Genomic DNA, 17,720 nt, shown 5'->3' with positions numbered 1-17,720 from the left:
TTACATCATCTTACTTATTAATTGTAATAATTCAGTAAGGTAAATACTATAGATGTTATTATTTCCATTTTACCAGTGAGGAAAAGTGAAACTCAGAGAGGTTAGGTGATGTGTCCATCATCATCACAGAGTGAGGAAACTCATAGAAAGTATTTGAAACCAGAATTTCCTGACACCAAATCTTGTACTCTTCACTCTTGTCATGTAAAAAAATAAAGTATATAGTGGAGTTAGAGCTTTGCTCTTACTTCTGTTTTGATTGTCCTTGGAAATCTGTTATCCTTTGTCTAAAAATTCATCTTCATTCTGCCTCCTGATAATTGGAATATTATAAATGATACTGTGTTTATATCAATATCAGAATCTCCTGGACTTGGTGGTTCAGATGTGTTTGTACTGATGGTACTGGAAGATATCACCCCACTTGTTATAATTGCTCCACAACTTCAATGATACTGTTGTTTCCCTTTTTTGCTTCATTCCATAGTCATACATTTGTGGTTTTTAATGCCATTGTCTGGTCTTGAGCTGCATCATAATGTCAGATATCGGGCTCATTGACAGATATAAAACCGTGATAAACTAGACTCAAGACCAGCAATGGCTAGCAGCCATTTCTTATGTATTGGTCTGTATGTGGTAGGAGCAATATCTACTAGATTCCTGCTTGCCTAGGCTAATTTTTCTTTTCTTTTGTTTTTTCCCCCTAAGAGGCAAGGAAGTTGTGAGTGCTAAGTCAGTTAGTTATTTATGTGACTTCTTAGATGACTAAGGGCATAAAAGAAGTCAGACTATAAGATATTTGTGCCCCTCAGACTTGGCAAATGTCAGCTTGCCATATACATCATCATACTCTGCTGGCTTCTGTATGGAGGTGATAGACTGCCTAATTGAACCAATGCTGTATCCTTGCTGAGTATCTTTTCCATATTATGGAAATGTATAGCATTCCTTCGATTAACTTTCAAGATTGTCTGTATCTCATCTTGTTCCATTATTGAACCTGAAGTAAAAGACTCACCTGAGGTAAGGCTAGACTCCAACATTTTTGGTTGGTTTGAAATGACATGATTCATATTGCCATTGAAATTAGGGAAAGGTAATGCAGGTATGGAGGATGAAGTGATTACATTGCCAATCATGCAGCATGGTATGCTATAATGAAGGCTTTCCTGGTGATATATGGAGAGTCTTCCCAGAAGGTCAAAGAGAACTCCCCTCTCTACCCCCCCTCCCAACCCCACTGCAATGATGAGATTAACTCAGTGAATGCACAAAGTTCTTCACAAAATTTCTCTATCTTCTTATCTTCTGCCACAGATGTTGGAATATAAATCACAATTATCTTCATGGTAGTCTTTTTTACAAATTGTCATCATCAGCACTATAATAAGAGATGATCAAATGTTCTGTGAAATAACTGTTTATTGTTGCATTTGCAGCCATGACAAAATCAACTCTGTCAATTCCTGCATTTTTCCTCTCCAAAAAAGTTCCTCTGAGCCATCTATTCATTAAGTTGGGGTGTTCATTTATATTAAGGTCAAAATTGTTATGATTTACTTCTTTCACTATTATGTCTGTTATTAGTCATTGGATAAGATTCTCAACAACCAAGTTAATATTTACAGATCATTTTAAAAATGTGTGATCCTTTGCATCCTCTGTCCCTCTTCTGCCCCTCTGCCCCTATTATTGCAGAACTGGAAGGTGGCTGCATAGGATTGAGGTCACTTTGTATTTTTCTTTGTTTCATCTATTGCAGTAGCAAAGGAGTTTATATGCAAGTGGCCAGTCTACTAGTAATGAGACTCTTAGTACTTAGGCCCTGGAAAAGCAGACTCAGGATATTGCTAGGATCATACTCATAATCTTTCCTCCATGGTAGAACCTGACAGAATTTTTGTTTCATGGGATAATCTTTGAGAACTTGGGCTCCTTTCCATACTATGATGAGGTTTCAGAGCAGAAATTTATTTATATATAACTCTTGCTCTACCATCCTGTCTCTCTAAAGATTCAGAGCTCATAAACTGGTTTTGGTTTTTGGAGATGACTAAAACCAATTTTTTCCTCTTTGGCACAATTTTCTTACCAATATAAAGGTACGATTCTTACCTTGTTTCCTCCTTCTTGAGGGCAAGTCCAAATTTCCGCATAGGAACTCTGTGTATAATATTGAGTGCATAATTTGTTGTAGTTGTTATCCTTCAAGGACAGGACCAATGACATTATGTAGTAATGTCTTGTCTCTGTGTGAATTGGATTTAAGTGAGGCAGAGTTGTACAGAATATTCATGAGAAATAAAGGACTCTAGAGATTCACAAAAGAGCCCATGAACAGGTTATGAAACATTAAGCACTCAGAGGACATCAATGAACTACACTTGGGGGTGGCTATCAGGAAAATACTTTGTCATTTTTTGAGAGTCATTCTCCCCAGGACTTGCAGTATCATCCTGAGGTTTAGATGCCCCCCGGGAGGTTAATATAATTTGGAGATTGCCTGTATGACCTGCTTATCAAACCTGTAGTAGTGTGGTTCCTTTTTTAGTTCTTCAAATAGAACCATTTGCCAAAACCATGCACACTAAATGTTTTTCTTCAAGGAGCAGGCTGACTTAGAAAATATCCCTCATAGGTGGGGTTCATAAAGATTGCCCATAATCTATTCTCTCAGTTTGTGTGCAAACATATGTCAGCCACAGTCATATGTTTCTTTCTAAGCTGCCTCCACTACACTCAGGTGGGAAGAAGAAAGAGATTCCCCTCCTTCCCCTGCTGTCTCCCCTACTTTTGATGTATTTTGAAAAAAGGCATAAAGGATAAAGGGGGATGTGAGAGAAAGTAAAAAATAAAGCTAAGTGGAGTTTTACAGCTAGCTTTTATTGGTCATGGAGTTGGACCTGATTCCTCATCTTCCACTCATCAGGAGGCAGTTCTAGTTACTGGAACCAATAGACATGCTCATATTTCATTGCCTCTATGCAATGATTCCTAGCCTGTAATCTCAGCAAGTTGATTAGGGAACTCTTCAGATTAATTGTTGACACTTCTGAAAACATTTTTACTTAATAATGATTTATCATTAATTATTAAAGATATAACAGCACTTTGGGTTTATTCACCAACTTGAACTACCACTACCTTTCTCTGGGGGCATGGTAATGACTATTTTAAATGTTCTAAGAGTAATCTTGGGGATAGCTGTCTTCTTAAAGTGTGAGCTTATGAGCCCCTAAGAGTGTGTTTTACCTTCACCATGAGCCAGAAGATTCAGTTCTATAGTAAAGCCATTTATTTATTCAAATACCCTAGCAAGAACAGTACTGACAAACTATTTCTTCCCAACACCAAGGGGGCACCCTCAAATACATTCAGCCTCAAATATAGGGGAAAAGTGAGCAGAAACTAAGAACAGTGGTAGAGAGGCACTTATGTAGGGAACACACATGGCAAAGCAAATGAATTTGCTCATTGGAGTTTGTTGCTCTTAGAGTATGATGTCTTGGCAGGATGAGGCTATCAACCACTAAATATTTATTAACAGGGTCCTAGGCATGCCGGACAGTCAAAGAAAATGTTGGAAGTACAGAGATGCAGTATACTGTTTATGGAACAGTCAGGAGGCCAATGTCACTAGATCTGAGAGTGTGTATTGGGGAGTAAGGGGTAAGGAGAAAGGGGTAAAGAGACTAGAAAGGTAAGAGGAGGAGGATAGATTATGAATAGTTTTAAATGAGAAACAAAGCATTTTTGCATTTGAACTTAGAGTCAAAAGGGAAACACTATAATTGAGAGTTTTCTGTGCGATCGTGTGGGCACGTGTGTGTGTGTGTGTGTGTGTGTGTTGGACTTTGCTTAGGATAATCATAATTGCTTTAGTGACTGGAGGATGGATTGGAGTTTCAAGAAGCCTGAGGAAGGAAGAATCACCAGTAGGCTATTATAATTGCCCAAGTGTGAGGTGATAATGTTAGATTGGGTAGCAGTGTCACAGAGAAGGGGTCATATATGAGATACATTGCAAAAATGAAATGGACAGGCCTTGACAATAGATTGGATATGGTGGGGGGTGAGAGATGGTGAGGTGACAGACCTAGCTTTTGAGCTTCAGGGACTGGGATAATATTTCCTTTTATAGTAGTAAGGAAGGTAGGAAGGGGTGAGGATTTAGGGAGAAAGATAATGAGTTCTGTCTTGCACATTTTTAGTTTAAGATTCTACTGGAAATCCTATTTGAGATACCTGAAAGGTAGTTGGATATGGGAAATAAGAGGTCAGAAAAGTGATGGGGCAGGATACATAGCTCTGAAAATCATCAGTTTAGAGATGATAATCCATGGGAGCAAATGAGATTACCATATTTTCCATACACCAAGCTTAACTGGTCCTTTTTTGAATTTGTATAGAGTGAAAAGAGAAGAGAATCAAGGACAAAGAACCCTAAGGGACATCTGCAGTTAGAGGGCATGATCTAGAAGATACAGAAAAGAAGACAAAGAAGGAGATAGACAGGATGAAAACCTGGAGGAGGAAAGTGATCACCCTGCTGCTGAGATGGACAATGTGTGTTCCTCATTGACTGGTTGTGTTGACTCCTTTGCAATCTATGCCTGTGAGGCAAATTCATTGTCTTCTGGTCACAGTTTTTATCATCTAGGTATTTAAGCTTTCCATTATTTCCAGGGTGATGACAGTCTAGATTGAATCTGGTGGATTTCTCTGTTACATTTTAATGTCTCTCTCTCTTTCAATCTTTGTAGACCTTCAGCTTTTGCTGTAACAAATATTATTATCAATAATGATAACAAATTATAGAATTGAGTTGAAAGGAATCTCAGAAGCCATTTAGTCCAGTCTTTTTCTAATTGAGAATCCATTCTGTGTTGTTTCTGACAAGAGTTCATTCACCCTCAGTTTACCACATATTCAGGAAGTAAACAAGTAAACTTCATTCTGTAGGATCAGTTATTAAACATTTATTAAACTCCTACTATGCAGCAGATGCTGGGTTAAGTGATAGGAATACAAAGAAAGGGAAAAGCTGGTCCTTGTTCCCAGGAGCTCACTGTTTAATGGGGGAGATTATATCCAATTATGTACAATACGATATATATATGGGATAAATTGAAAATAATAAACAGAAGGAAGGTACTAGCATTAAGGGGCATGGGGATTCATTTAGATTCAAGTGAGACTCAGCATCAGAAGCTTTGTAGATTCACTGATGCTCCCAGAGGAAAATCAAAGCTTATGTTCCTGATAATCAGAGATGGAGGATCAGATTCCAGAGCAATCTCTTAAAAAAAAAATAAGAAGAATTCAGAGCTGTAAGTACATGTGGTTAAGAGGAAACAATCTGAGAACAGCTGCTGTTTCTTTCCATTGTATTTTATTTCCCTCACAAACCTAGCTTTGCATTTCAAATTATTCCATTTGGAAATTTTAAGTAATGCTGAGTCAGGAGTATAATGGCAGCATCATAGCTCAGGTTAAAGAAGGGGGTGGTTAGGTCCTGTGCTGATTTAAAGGACTCTTTAGAATCAGAGAATAATAAAATGTTAGAATCACAGTTTTGTCTGGGTTGGAAGAAACCTCAGAAGTCATCTAATCTAACCTGTATCCAAAAAAGATAGTATATATTTAATAGTTGTTCAGCTTCTGCTTGAAAGCCTTCATCTATTATTAGATAATAATTATATTAACTACCAATAACCTTTTCTGGATTTGCAGAACTGTACTTGTGAGAAATACTTTCCATAATCAAGCTTTTTTCAGCTTCTGGCCACTGTTTTCAATTTTGCCCTTTTCCCCGAGGAGAACAAATATCAACTTCTTGAATTTAACAATGTTCTTTCTAAAATGTAATGCCCAGAATTGAACACAAGACTTTAGATGTGTTACTCTTCCTTAAGCTGTCTATGTCCCTTTTAGGCACCCTAAGAAAAGATTACCTTTTGGGGTTTTGCTTCATCACACTGATGACTCTTTTTGAGCCTATAGCCTACTGCTACTACCCCCAGATCCAGAAACAAATCCTCCAGAAACAATTCTCTTTTCATGCCTTTCCTATATGGTACTTGCAAAACTAGAAAAAGTATTGTGAAATAGCTTACTCTATAGTAGCTTTTTCTTACATTGTTTCACACCCTCTTTGGGAAATCAACAATGAGTAAGCAAGCATAGATTCAGAAAAAGATTCACAATGAGAAATCTAACTCCCACAAAAGCTAGTCTAGGCAAGTTTATCCTTTTTAAGTCTTAGCTGGATATTCATGTCAAATAAATTTACTTATATCAGGATGGTTCTAATGCAGAGCTGTAGTTAGAGATATGGAGCATAGTTTTTTTTTAATTTTTTTATTTATTTAAGGCAATGAGGTTAAGTGACTTCCCCAAGGAAAACGGGGAAATAGCACAGCCAGGCAATTATTAAATGTCTGAGACATCATTTGAACTCAGGTCCTCCTGTTTCTAGGGCCAGTGCTCTATCCACTGTGCCACCTAGCTGCCCCTGGAGCATAGTTTTAATTGATATTTTCTGTTTCTTACATCATCATGGTAACCCTATGTATCTCTTCACATTTAAGAGGGGGAAAAAATGTAGCACAGCTGATCAATACATTGAAAAAGTCTGAAAACATGTGCATTGTGTAACATCTATGGACTCCTCCCCCTCCTCCACAAAGGAGTAACTTCTCTTCATTTGAATCCCAATTGATCTTTATAAGTATTTACATTTACTTTTGATTTTTTGGTATCATTGTTCTTTCCATTTACATTGATGTAGCTATTGGGAATATTTTCCTTGGTTCTGCTTATTTAACTTTGCATTAGTTCATTTCGATCTTTTCCATGCTTCTTTGAATTTGTCACACATAATTTATTGCAACACTGTATAAAATTCCATTACTTATTTAAACAATTCATTTTATTTAGTTATTTTTCAATTTGTCTGGCTTTGTGGCCACCTTTGTGGTTTTCTTGGCAAAAATTATGGAGTGGTTTGCCAGTTCCTTTTCATTTTACAGATTTCGTAAACTGGGCTAAGAGACTTGCTTGAGGTTACATGGCTAGTTAAATGTCTGAAGCCAGATTTGGACTTAAGAGAAGACTTTCTGATTCCAGGCCTGATATCCTATCCATTAACACTACCTAGCTGCCCAACTTTTAAAAATCATCCCTTATTGATGGAAAGGGCAGCTGGATGCCTGGAATCAAGGAGACATGAGTCCAAATTTGACCTCTGACAAATTTTGTTTACCTCAGTTTCCTCATCTGTATAATGAACTGGAGAAGGAAATGGCAAAGCACTCCAGCATCTTTGTCAAGAAAACCCCAACTGGCATCATTAAGAATTGGACAAGGCTGAACAACAACTGATGGGCATCTAATTTGTTCCTAATACTTAGCTATTATTACAAAAATACTGTTAAAATATTTTGGAATATACAGGGACTTTTTTCCTTATCAGTAGTTTTTCTGAGATATAAGCCAAGTAAGAGTCTCTGGTTCATTGTATGGCCATTTTAGTTGGGCATTTATTTACATTATTCTGAACTGCTTTCCAAAATGGCTGAACCATTTCCACTGAACACAGTTCCACTGAAATGTATTTGTGTGCCTTTCTTTTCTGTTTATTCCCCAGCATAGACTATTGCCATCCTTGGTCACTTTTTGCAAATTTTCAGATAAAATCTCAGGATTATTTTGATTCACATTTCTATTATTATTAATGGCATGGAACATTATTTTTTGTCACTTTGTTATGAAATACTTTGCAGCTCTTTTGAAAACTTAATATACTCTGATCATGTATATATTGGGGAATGACTATTAGATCTATATGAAATTTGATACAAAGAATTTTTTCTCCTTTTTGGCTACTTCTTATTTTAGATGCATTAATGTTGGCCTGAGCAGAAGCTTTTTAGTGTCAAACAATCAAAGCTATTTTAACCTTTGTAATTGTTTCAATCCCTTGTTTGGGTAAGAATATATCTTCTGTCCAAAGCTATGAGAGGTATATATATATATATATATATATATATATATATATATATATACTTATACTATATATATATATATCTTTCTCTTAAATAAAAAAACATTATTTTCAATTCTATGTACTATGGAATGTAGTATAAAATAATCTAAACTTAATTTCTGTCAGACCAGATCACTTTCCAGTTTTCTCAGTTTTCATTAAAATAGGGAGTTTTTCCTTAGGTAATTTCCTTTTTCCTCTTTTATCAAACACTGGATTATTGAGTTCTGTCTGACTCTTCCTTGTCTAGTCAGTCTCATTAATCCATCTCTCTATTCTTTAGCCAATAGCAGATAGTTTTGATGACTGTGGCTTTATTGTGGTTTATGGTCTAAAAGTGCTATTTTCCCTTTTTCTTTAATTTTTCTTTTTGACTTTTGCAAGGCAATGAGGTTAAGTGGCTTTTTAGTGTCACTGAAAAATCATACTTCCTGCATTACTAATGACAAGTCATTTTGTCTCTGGCCCTCAGTTTCCTTTTCTGTAAAATGAAGGAGTTGGCCTTGATATGGCAATAATGCATACTAAAAAAGCTACTCTACTTAGCTTCAGAAAGACTTGGATTCAGATCTTTTCTATGATACTTTCTAGCTGTGTGACAATGAGTAAACCATTTAATCTCATTAAGCCTTAGGTTTTTTTTTTATGTGTAAAAATGGTGTTTAGTAGTTATCTCATAGGTTTGCAGAGAAACTTAAGTGGGAACATACTCTTAAAGGCAAATCTCAACTATTATTAAGGGTCCTTCCAGTAGCTAAAGAATCTAGCTTTAACACTGGTATATTTTTTTAAGAAAACATCATGGAAGTAGTTTCCTATCAACACCTAAATTTATGATTAATTTTCTGTCAGAAACCACTTCTTTTTCTATTTATTTCTTCTGTGACTTTAAATTCTGATTTTCCTAACATGGAAGTTGCAGCCTAAGATTGTAGTAGCTCTCTCTTAAGTGAATGTATGCATACAAGGAGAGGATTCCTTTCATGGTGAAGCAGATTTTGGTTCAAATTAGGGAAGAATTTTCTAAAAATTGGAGCAGTGCATAGTCAATAAATAGTATATAAACATTTATTAAGCACATATTTATTAAGTGCTAGGCATTATGTTGGAGATACAAGTAGTTCCCAACCTTAAAGCTTCCAGTCTAATGGAGGATAATATATGAAGAGTTTTCTAGTTTTGTCAATATGATGCCAATAGGATTAAGTCCAAAACAAGTCTCAAAGCAGTGCAAATAATAGAAAAAGGGAGAAGTCTATGCTGGGCCCCACCTTAAATGGAGATTTTGGAGTTGAAGCTCTGTCTTCCACTCAGAGGATCCAATCAGAGGTGGCAGAGTACTGATGAGATTTGAGTACCATGGCTTATCTATAAAATGGAGATTTTAATAATAACACCTATCTCCCAGGGTTTTAGTGAGGAAATGTAAGAGTTTGAAATGCTTCTATTAACAATCAAACTGTGGTGGGCAGCTAGGTGGCACAGTGGATAGAGCACCCGCCCTGGAGGCAAGTGTCCCTGAGTTCAAATCCGGCCTCAGACGCTTCATAATTACCTCGCTGTGTGGCCTTGGGCAAGCCACTGAACCCCATTGCCTTGCAAAAACCTATAAAGAAAAAACCATCAAACTGTGAGAATCAGAGGAGCTTTGGAAATGGTGAGGTCTCTTATTTTGTGGCTGAGATAAGTGAGGGTGGATTAGATAACTCATACAAAGGGTCTAGGAAACCTCGCACCACCCCATTCAAGGCGTTCCACTAACTATGGTTTTTACCCAAACTCTTCTGTCTGGTCAGCCCCGGGCACAACAGCGCGCTCGCATTAAGTGGGCACACGGAACGCCGGTCCCTCCTCGGGCCGCAGCGTCAGGGAGGTGATGCCGCCACAAGAAGAACGCATCACGTGAACTGGGTTTGGGGGGGGGTGCCCTCCGGCAGGGCCACCCGGCAGAAGCGGCGGGGGCGCCGGCGGTGCGGGCCCGCAGCCGGGGCGGTGCCGGGGCGGCGGCCTCGCGCTCTGCCCCGGGCCGGTGCGGCACGGCCGCCGCGGGCTGCGGAGGTGAGCCGCGGCGGGGCCGCGGGGCGCGGGCGGCGGCTGCCCGGGCCGGCTCCGGTGGTCCTGGAAGGAGCCGGGGGTCACGGGGAGCCCTGCGGCCCGCGGCCGGTCGGAAGGCCGGGAGGCGCGGCCGGCCCCCGCCCCGCCCCGCCCCGCCCCGCACGCCCGGCCGGCGGCGGGCTCTAGGACCCGGCGCGGACGCCGGCGGGGCGGGGCCTCGGGCCCACGTGACGCGCGGAGCCGGCTCGGGTCTCCGCCGCGCGATGTGGCCGGCTCGGGCCGCCGGTGGCGGGCGGGCGGCCGGGGTAGGTGGGGCGGGGGCGGGGGGAGGGGAGGCGGCGGCGCCGCGGCCCCTGCGCGTGTCCGCGCGTCCGCCGGGGGGGGGGGGGCAGCCCCGCCCGGGCCTCGGCCGCCCCTCCCCGCCCCTCCGCGGGCTGAGGCGCGGCCGCGGCCGCTGACAGGTGCGCCCCGCCCCCAGAGGGCCCGTGCCGGTGCGGGGCGGAGGCGGGGGCTTCCTCCGCGGTCCGGGCGCCGGCACCGCATGTGCGGGGAAGCGGACCCACGCCGGGGGTGCCGGACACACCTTTCATTATGTAACCTGTGTGCGCGCGTGTGTGCGCGTATGTGTGTACGCGTGTGTGTGCTTGCATGTGTGTGCGCGCACACCGGAGTGGGGCCGGAACTCCTCCCAAGTTCTCTATTGACTTTTCCCTCCCGCTCTCCTCCGCAGGGTCCGAGCGCTGGGGCAGCCGTGCGCCGGGATGACTCGGGCCGCGGGGGAGGAGCCCGGGCGCCTTTAGAGCGCCCCGGCCGCAGCCACAAGGGAAGGGGGCTTGGGGGCTCGCGGACAGCGCCCGGGCGGCTTCGGGACAAGCCTTGACCGGCAGGATGGAGGCGGATGGCCTGCAGTGGCTCTTCACCCCCCTACACCAAATCGTGTCATGGAGCGCCTCGGGGGCCATGGTCTTTGGAGGCGTCGTGCCATACATACCCCAGTACAGAGACATCAAAAGAACTCAGAACGCTGAGGGATTTTCCACTTATGTGTGTCTAGTGTTGTTAGTAGCTAATATCTTACGGATACTGTTCTGGTAAGTCCAGGTGGTTTTCTTGTTTATGTGAGACTAGGTTCTAAGGTTTCATTGCACTGTTCGAATGGGAATATTATGAAATGTTGTAGAAACTGAATCAACTTCCCTGTTATTTAAGCTCTCTTGACTTCCTCCCCAACGTCAACGACTAGTGAATTATGCTTTAACGCTATTTTGATCTGTAGTCAATCTCTTCCTGTGTCTAAAATTATCCAAACCCAAACCAGCCACTCATATGACTTGGGTCTGAGTTCTTTAATTTCAGTTAGTTTCTGTTCAAGGATGCAAACTTGAAAATTGCTTAACAAAAAAGCAAAGAGAATTGAGTGCGTAAATTTCCTGCTGCTGCTAAACATCTTAATTCCAAATAATGATGATTTTTGGATGAGCTGACTTGAATTATTCCACACTGTGGAACCTTCAGTTAGTGAAGGTAATTTGAAAGTGTTTGAAATGATTCTCATAAGAATCATAGATTCTGAGAACTAGAAGGATCTTTTAGAGATCATTTGGTTTAATTGTCTTATTTTGAAGATGACAAAACTAAAGCCCAGAGCTATAAATTGATGAGCCAAAGATCATGCATATCTTTCCTGAAAAAAAGTTAAATGAAAATGTCTAGAGGTAAGGGCAGCTGTGCGGTTCTGTGGTTAGTGTTGGGTTGGGCCTGAAGGCTCATCTTCCTGAGTTCAAATCTGTACTCATTCCTACTTTGTGACTTTGGGCAAATCACTTAACATCTGTGTCCTTAATCCATTGGAGAAGGAAATAGCAAACCACCCAAGTAACTCTGCCAAGGAAACCTCCTGGACAATAATAGTATGATATTGGGGGGGGGGGGGTAGAGGGGGGAGGGGTATGAAGAGCTGGACCACAAGCAACAACAACAGAATCTAGGGGGAAGAAAGCTAAGAATAGGTAGTGGGAACATTCCATGGTCAAATTGTAAAGCCTTTGTTTTGTTTGTCTTCCCTTTCTCTTTACTTCTTTTTCAGGAGGGATTTGGTGGAGAAATTGAACCTCTAGGATTTGCCTAATTGGTACTTCCTTTGAGTATATTCTTATGGAGCTCATGGGGTTTTTTGGGGGGGCATAGCTGCCGGGCTGATGATAAGTCACCACAAGTGCTTGTGCAACATAAGTAAAAACTACATTTAAAAGATTCCTTCCATTCCTTCCTTTTCTGCTTTAATTTGACTTTGACCAGAGAATGGTCTCACATTGACTCATCTCTTTCTGAAGTGATTTCCAATTAAGGTAAATGTTGAAAGGAAGCAGAGCCCCAAATGTAATTGTTTCTGATAATGTTATTTACTCTGAGTATGTTGATGGGGATTGGAATAAAAAGTGGTGTGAGTAAAACAGTAAGAAGGGAGAGAGTGAAAGATCAGCCAACAGTGAATATCCCCAAATTTAAGTTTGAATAGTCAAATCTTTGTGACTGACTAGTCAATAAATTTTTAATTTTAAACAAGGAAAGCACTTTTGTAAACTATAATTTGCATTATAATAAGACTCTTTGAAATATTATAATTGTGTAAAACATGCTGGTTTTAACCAGATTGTGGGTTTTTAATAAAAATTTTTTGAGATTGCCTAAAATAAAAAAACTTCAAACTCTTTTCCATTTAAAAAATATACATTTTTTGGCAAGGTGCAGGATTTTATAATGGAAAGAAGTTATGGAATCCCAGAATCTGGTTCAGATCTCTGTTTTGCTACTTAAATCCTGTGTGACCTTGGGAAAGTGAGTTTTTCCCCTTGGTCCTTTCATTAGTTTTCTTGTTGAGAGCATTGAAAGTAGGGCTAAGTGATATTTTACTTTAAACTTTAATGTAATACTTTGAAAAATCATTCTAAGAATGATCCACTTCATGTCAAATCCTGAAGAGCCACATAGTCATCTTTGTCTAAAAGTATTGGTTAAGTGCAGGAATCTTTAAATTATCAACATTTTTTTTATTTTTTTAAAAATATCTTCAACTCAGATTTTAATTTTCTGTCAATGCTGTGGCATTTCTTAGATCTACAAGACTCTTCATGACTCCTTTAGTTTACTTCTTTCTAAAGCACAAAGTAACCTGAGAGATTTGTCATGTCTGTCATCATGTTGGGGGGGGACATGTGGCCCCTGGGAAGAATAAAGGAGAATACACTGTGGGGATTATCAGTTATTGACAGGTAAAGTCCCCGTGTGCAATTTTGAGCAGGATTAGAATATTTCAAAAGGCAACTGGGCATTTGCTCAGTTGTTTTTGGAACAACTTTGAGATTTTTGGGAGATCAGAGGGTGGGGGTAGACACAATTTACTAAGACTGCTTAGTGCTTAAGCATCATGGGAGCTTGCCCTGACTTGTTCCTAGAAGTAGTTTAGCTTTTACTATTTTGTATTTCTATATTAAAAGGACACCTGAAAACTTCTAAAGTATGAGTGTACTTTAAAATTTATTTCAATCCAAGTACATTTATTTTATAACTACTATACCAGAGGTTGAACCTACAAAAATTGGATTGGAAATCAATTCTTAGTTTCTATTCTAATATATTGATAGAGCTCTCTGAAAGCAAAGAAAGTATCCAGTGAAAGTGGACTCTCTGAATGTTTTTGTAACTAACTTTGGTATTTGATGCCATCTAAGCCTGTGTCTTTTAAAACCTGCCGAGGTGACATTATTTTTATCTGTCCCAAGTTTTTCTGGAACTGCTCATAGCACAAAATCCCGGTATTCTTTTTTAGCATAGCAAATTTCTAAACGTATAAATCTAAAGCCAGTAGGACAGCTAAGTAAAACCTTGGGAGCTTGTGATAGCTTAAAAAAAATGAAAAGAGATATAGAGGGGGTGGGTATATAAAGTCTGGAAGTAGAGATAGGAAGTGGTAGAACCACCAACCAATGACAAAGGCTGTCTACCACAATCTAAATTTAACTTCAACCATTGAAGCCCTTTTAAATGCAAGGATTAATGAGCTTTATCCTCAGATAGTAACATCCTGCTGCTTAGAACTGGGTTCTAATATTAAAGAGGGGAGTGGGTCCATAAGTCTTCTGTGAATAGATGTGTAGCATCATTTTGGTGACTCAGTAGATATATCTTTTACAAAGCTTTCAGGCTGATTGATGTGTGGAGAAATATTCATTTTATTTGGATCCATTCTTGCCATACAGGTTTGCATTATAGACTCAATGAACTGAATGGTGCTTTTGTGCCTACAACTTTCATCTTTCAAGAGTACATCCTATCAGTTTTTAGTCACCCAGTTAAGGGGAAAGGAAAGGAACAAACTTCTATTAAAGGATCTATTATAGTTAGGCACTGTGCTAAAAACTCCTTACAAATTCTATATCCTTTAATACAACCTTGGAAGGGTTGTATTTATTATCTCCATTTTAAAGAGTTGAGATAACTGAAATAGACCGAATTGATTTGTCCAAGGTCACATAGATAGTAAATGTCAGCTGATATTGAGTAGAATCTCTATAATCCTACTGATTTTGGGAAGGAAAACTGATACTTATTTTATAGTCTTACTCTGCATGTTACTTGGTTTTTTTTTTAAATTAACTTTATTTTATTTTGTGGTACAATCTGAGTCAAGATAGACCTGAAGACTGCTGGAATTGCTGTCATGAGTAAGATTGTATTGGAGTTCCAAACTAAGAAGCTGTTCCTGGATCATAAATAAATTGTAATGAATCATAATCTGCTTTTCAGTGCCTCAGCATGCTTCACCATCAAACTGATTGCCTTTATATCACTGTGGTCATTATGTATGTTATTCTACTGTTTTTGCTTGCTTCATTCTGTATTAGTTCATACAAGTATTCTCAACATTCTCTGAATTCTTCATATTCATAATTTACGATGTTTTATATGATGCTTCAATAATTTTCAATATCATTTATATACATGGTCACTATTCCCAAGGATATCGATTTTTCATTAAATTTTCTACTATTATATAAATTGTTTGAGTGTGTCTATCTAGCATGGGAATAATTTAAAAAATACACATTCACAATTCCTTGTTGAGCATCTTCACAAGCTAAAAAATAAGAGTGTTCTTTTGCTTAGAATGAATTAAAATCACGTATATTCAGGTCAACTAGAAATGAGGTTTTCTAGTTAAGAAGGAATAGGTGCTAGATTCTATTTGACAGTCTCTTTTATAGAATATCTTAAGCATCATTTATATTGATCATGTCCCTTCCCTGCTCAAGAACTGACTAAGGTCTTTTTCTAGCATAAACATTCTCTGATTCTTAATTAAATTTTTGTCATTTTACCTCAGCCCCTTCATTTTATATTTGAAGAAACCAAGGATTTGAGAGGTCATAATGATTTCTTCTGGATTTTGCTACTAGTTAGCAGTAGAATTGGGACTAAACTCTCAGTTCTGTCACTCCAGTATTTCCAGTCCCATGTTCATCTTTTGCTCCTGTTAATAATCAACAATCTAATGTTAGGTTCCAGCCTTCCCATCTGACTACAAAATTAATATTTTCTGAAATTAAAGGAGTATCTGGAAAATTATAGAATCAGAGAGATTTTATTTAATATTATTTTGTCAAGATATTTTGTTTGTTTTTGCAGAGGTCAAATGATTTATCCAAAGCCATGTGAGCCAATTTGTAGCAGGGTTGGAACTAGAAACCCTAGAAACAGGGTTCACTTTTCTTTTTTTTTCTTTTTTTTTTCACTTTTCATCTACAATACTGTTCTTAACTTTTTTTTTATTTTGAATCTTGAAAATGTACTGAAGCTCATATACCCCTTCATTGGAATAGTATTTTTAAATGCATTAAGTAAAATACATAGAATTATAAAGGATTCCATAGGATTCCATTGACATACATTTAAATTATTTTTTTTTAATTTTTGCTAGGTAATAGGGTTAAAGTGACTTGCCTGGTAACTATAAAGTATCTGAGATCAGATTTTAAACTCAAGTCCTCCTGACTCCAGGACCAGTGCTCTGTCTGCTCCTTAAAAATTTTTTAAAAGGTAATAGATCCCGGATTAACATACTGTATTCTTTTTTCTGTGAGTCTGTTCAGCTTCTTTAAGACTGTCTCAACTTTTGCCCCAGAATCTCTTCTGTCATTAAGCCCACATTTGTCCTTTCAATCTGTTTCCTTAACCTTTCTTAATTAGTAGGATTTCATTTTTCATTCGATATACTACTTTTTACTTTTTCTTTTTGTGTTCTTGAATACTTTGCTTTCTTTGGTATAACTAAGAGGAAGGGAAGAATTATAGACATCGAGAGCTATATCTGTATTCCTGCCTCAAATGAGCCCTTAGTTTCTAGTAAATGTTGATTTTTGGCTATAGTCAAGAACATTGACTTTGTGAATGTTAGTTAGACTCTGTTCTCTAACTCACCCCCCCTTTTATTTCTATATATCAGATATTTACCTCAGTGGCCTAACTTCTTCTCCCCCCCCCAAATCTTAGCTGTTTTTGTCAGACCATTATTTTAATTGGAGTATAAACTTTCAGAACAGAGTCCTGCAATGACTATGGTAATTAGTTTTTAGTTTTACATATGTTTTATCATGGTTTTTTTTTTTAAAAAAACTTTTGCCTTTGCTTTCTAGGGCTTTTATTCCCCTTAGCATAAATGCAGGCTGAACTTTATCAAAAGCTTTAATCTATATATTTGTGGATCATATGGTTTTTGGATGTTTTTGTTTTTAATGATTAATTATGTTAATTGCTTTCTTAATGTTGAACTCTTATTTTTATTTTTGATGATCAAATCCCATCTAAGAATGTTTATAAACTTTATTTTCTTTAAAAAAGAAATTAATTTTATTTTTAAAATATTATTGTCATTTGAAGATAACTTCTTACTATTCTTTCCCTTATAAAAAAAGAGGTAAAACTAAACAAAATAGACTCATTGACCATGTCTGACAGTTATGCCATGCTCTGAACCTATGATCCTCCCACTTCTCTTTAGGATGGGGAGAGGGTATTGTTTCAGTTCTCTGTTGTCAGAATGTTATCAGCCATTTTGTATATATCTTGTTTGTGATTAATTTGTTCTGCATGAGTTCTGACAAATCATGCCAAGTTTCTTTGATTATTTTTCTCTCTCATATAAAAATAATATTCCATAATGTCACATAACAAACACAATGTATATAATCATTTTCCAGGTGCCCACTTGATTTCCAGTTTGTTGTTAACTCCAAAATTTTTGACCTTTCTTTTTCTAAACATTTTTCTGGTAGTCTTTTTTTTTTTTGTTTGTTTGTTTGTTTTTCCTTTAGTTTCTTATCATTTTCCCTTTTTCTGAAGGTTTACCCTCAGCTGTGGAAAACTAGCCTGCCATTGGGAACTATTGTAGAGAATAGGACTTAAGTAGATATTGAGGCAAGTGAACTGAAAAGGATTTGAAGACCTTTTTGGTTCTACTGGCTGGTGCCATATGTAATTGTAGAGAACAGCTTCAGCACTCAAGGTTCTATCTCTATTAAATAGGCAGACCTGGTCTTATGGTTTGTCAGTGAAACAT

General features: G+C 38.5%; 1 protein-coding gene and 1 long non-coding RNA gene across 6 annotated transcripts in view; one reads left to right on the top strand and one right to left on the bottom strand.

Moving 5' to 3' along the window:
- Positions 1-9,101: 9,101 nt before the first annotated feature.
- On the bottom strand, positions 9,102-9,970 carry LOC141501361 (uncharacterized). The gene is made up of 3 exons (XR_012472217.1): positions 9,825-9,970; positions 9,606-9,656; positions 9,102-9,418 (listed from the first exon to the last, which is right to left on the bottom strand). It is a non-coding gene; the product is annotated as an uncharacterized LOC141501361 (long non-coding RNA).
- Positions 9,971-10,626: 656 nt separating this feature from the next.
- The window catches only part of SLC66A2 (solute carrier family 66 member 2), a 215,025-nt gene continuing 207,931 nt past the window's right edge, over positions 10,627-17,720 (top strand). The window contains exon 1 of one of the 5 annotated variants that reach the window (XR_012472121.1): positions 10,627-11,196. Coding sequence is in view for 4 of the 5 variants with exons in the window: in XM_074204701.1 (XP_074060802.1) it covers positions 10,994-11,196 (203 nt within the window). In the remaining variant the exon portion in view is untranslated. The remainder of the gene's footprint in view (positions 11,197-17,720) is intronic. The other 4 variants (XM_074204701.1, XM_074204702.1, XM_074204703.1 and 1 more) reach the window with 4 other exon arrangements.

Source organism: Macrotis lagotis, chromosome X, assembly GCF_037893015.1.
Source record: "Macrotis lagotis isolate mMagLag1 chromosome X, bilby.v1.9.chrom.fasta, whole genome shotgun sequence".
NCBI lineage: Eukaryota > Metazoa > Chordata > Mammalia > Peramelemorphia > Peramelidae > Macrotis > Macrotis lagotis.
The sequence above is the reverse complement of the archived record's forward strand: the minus strand, read 5'-3'. Positions and strand labels throughout refer to the sequence as shown.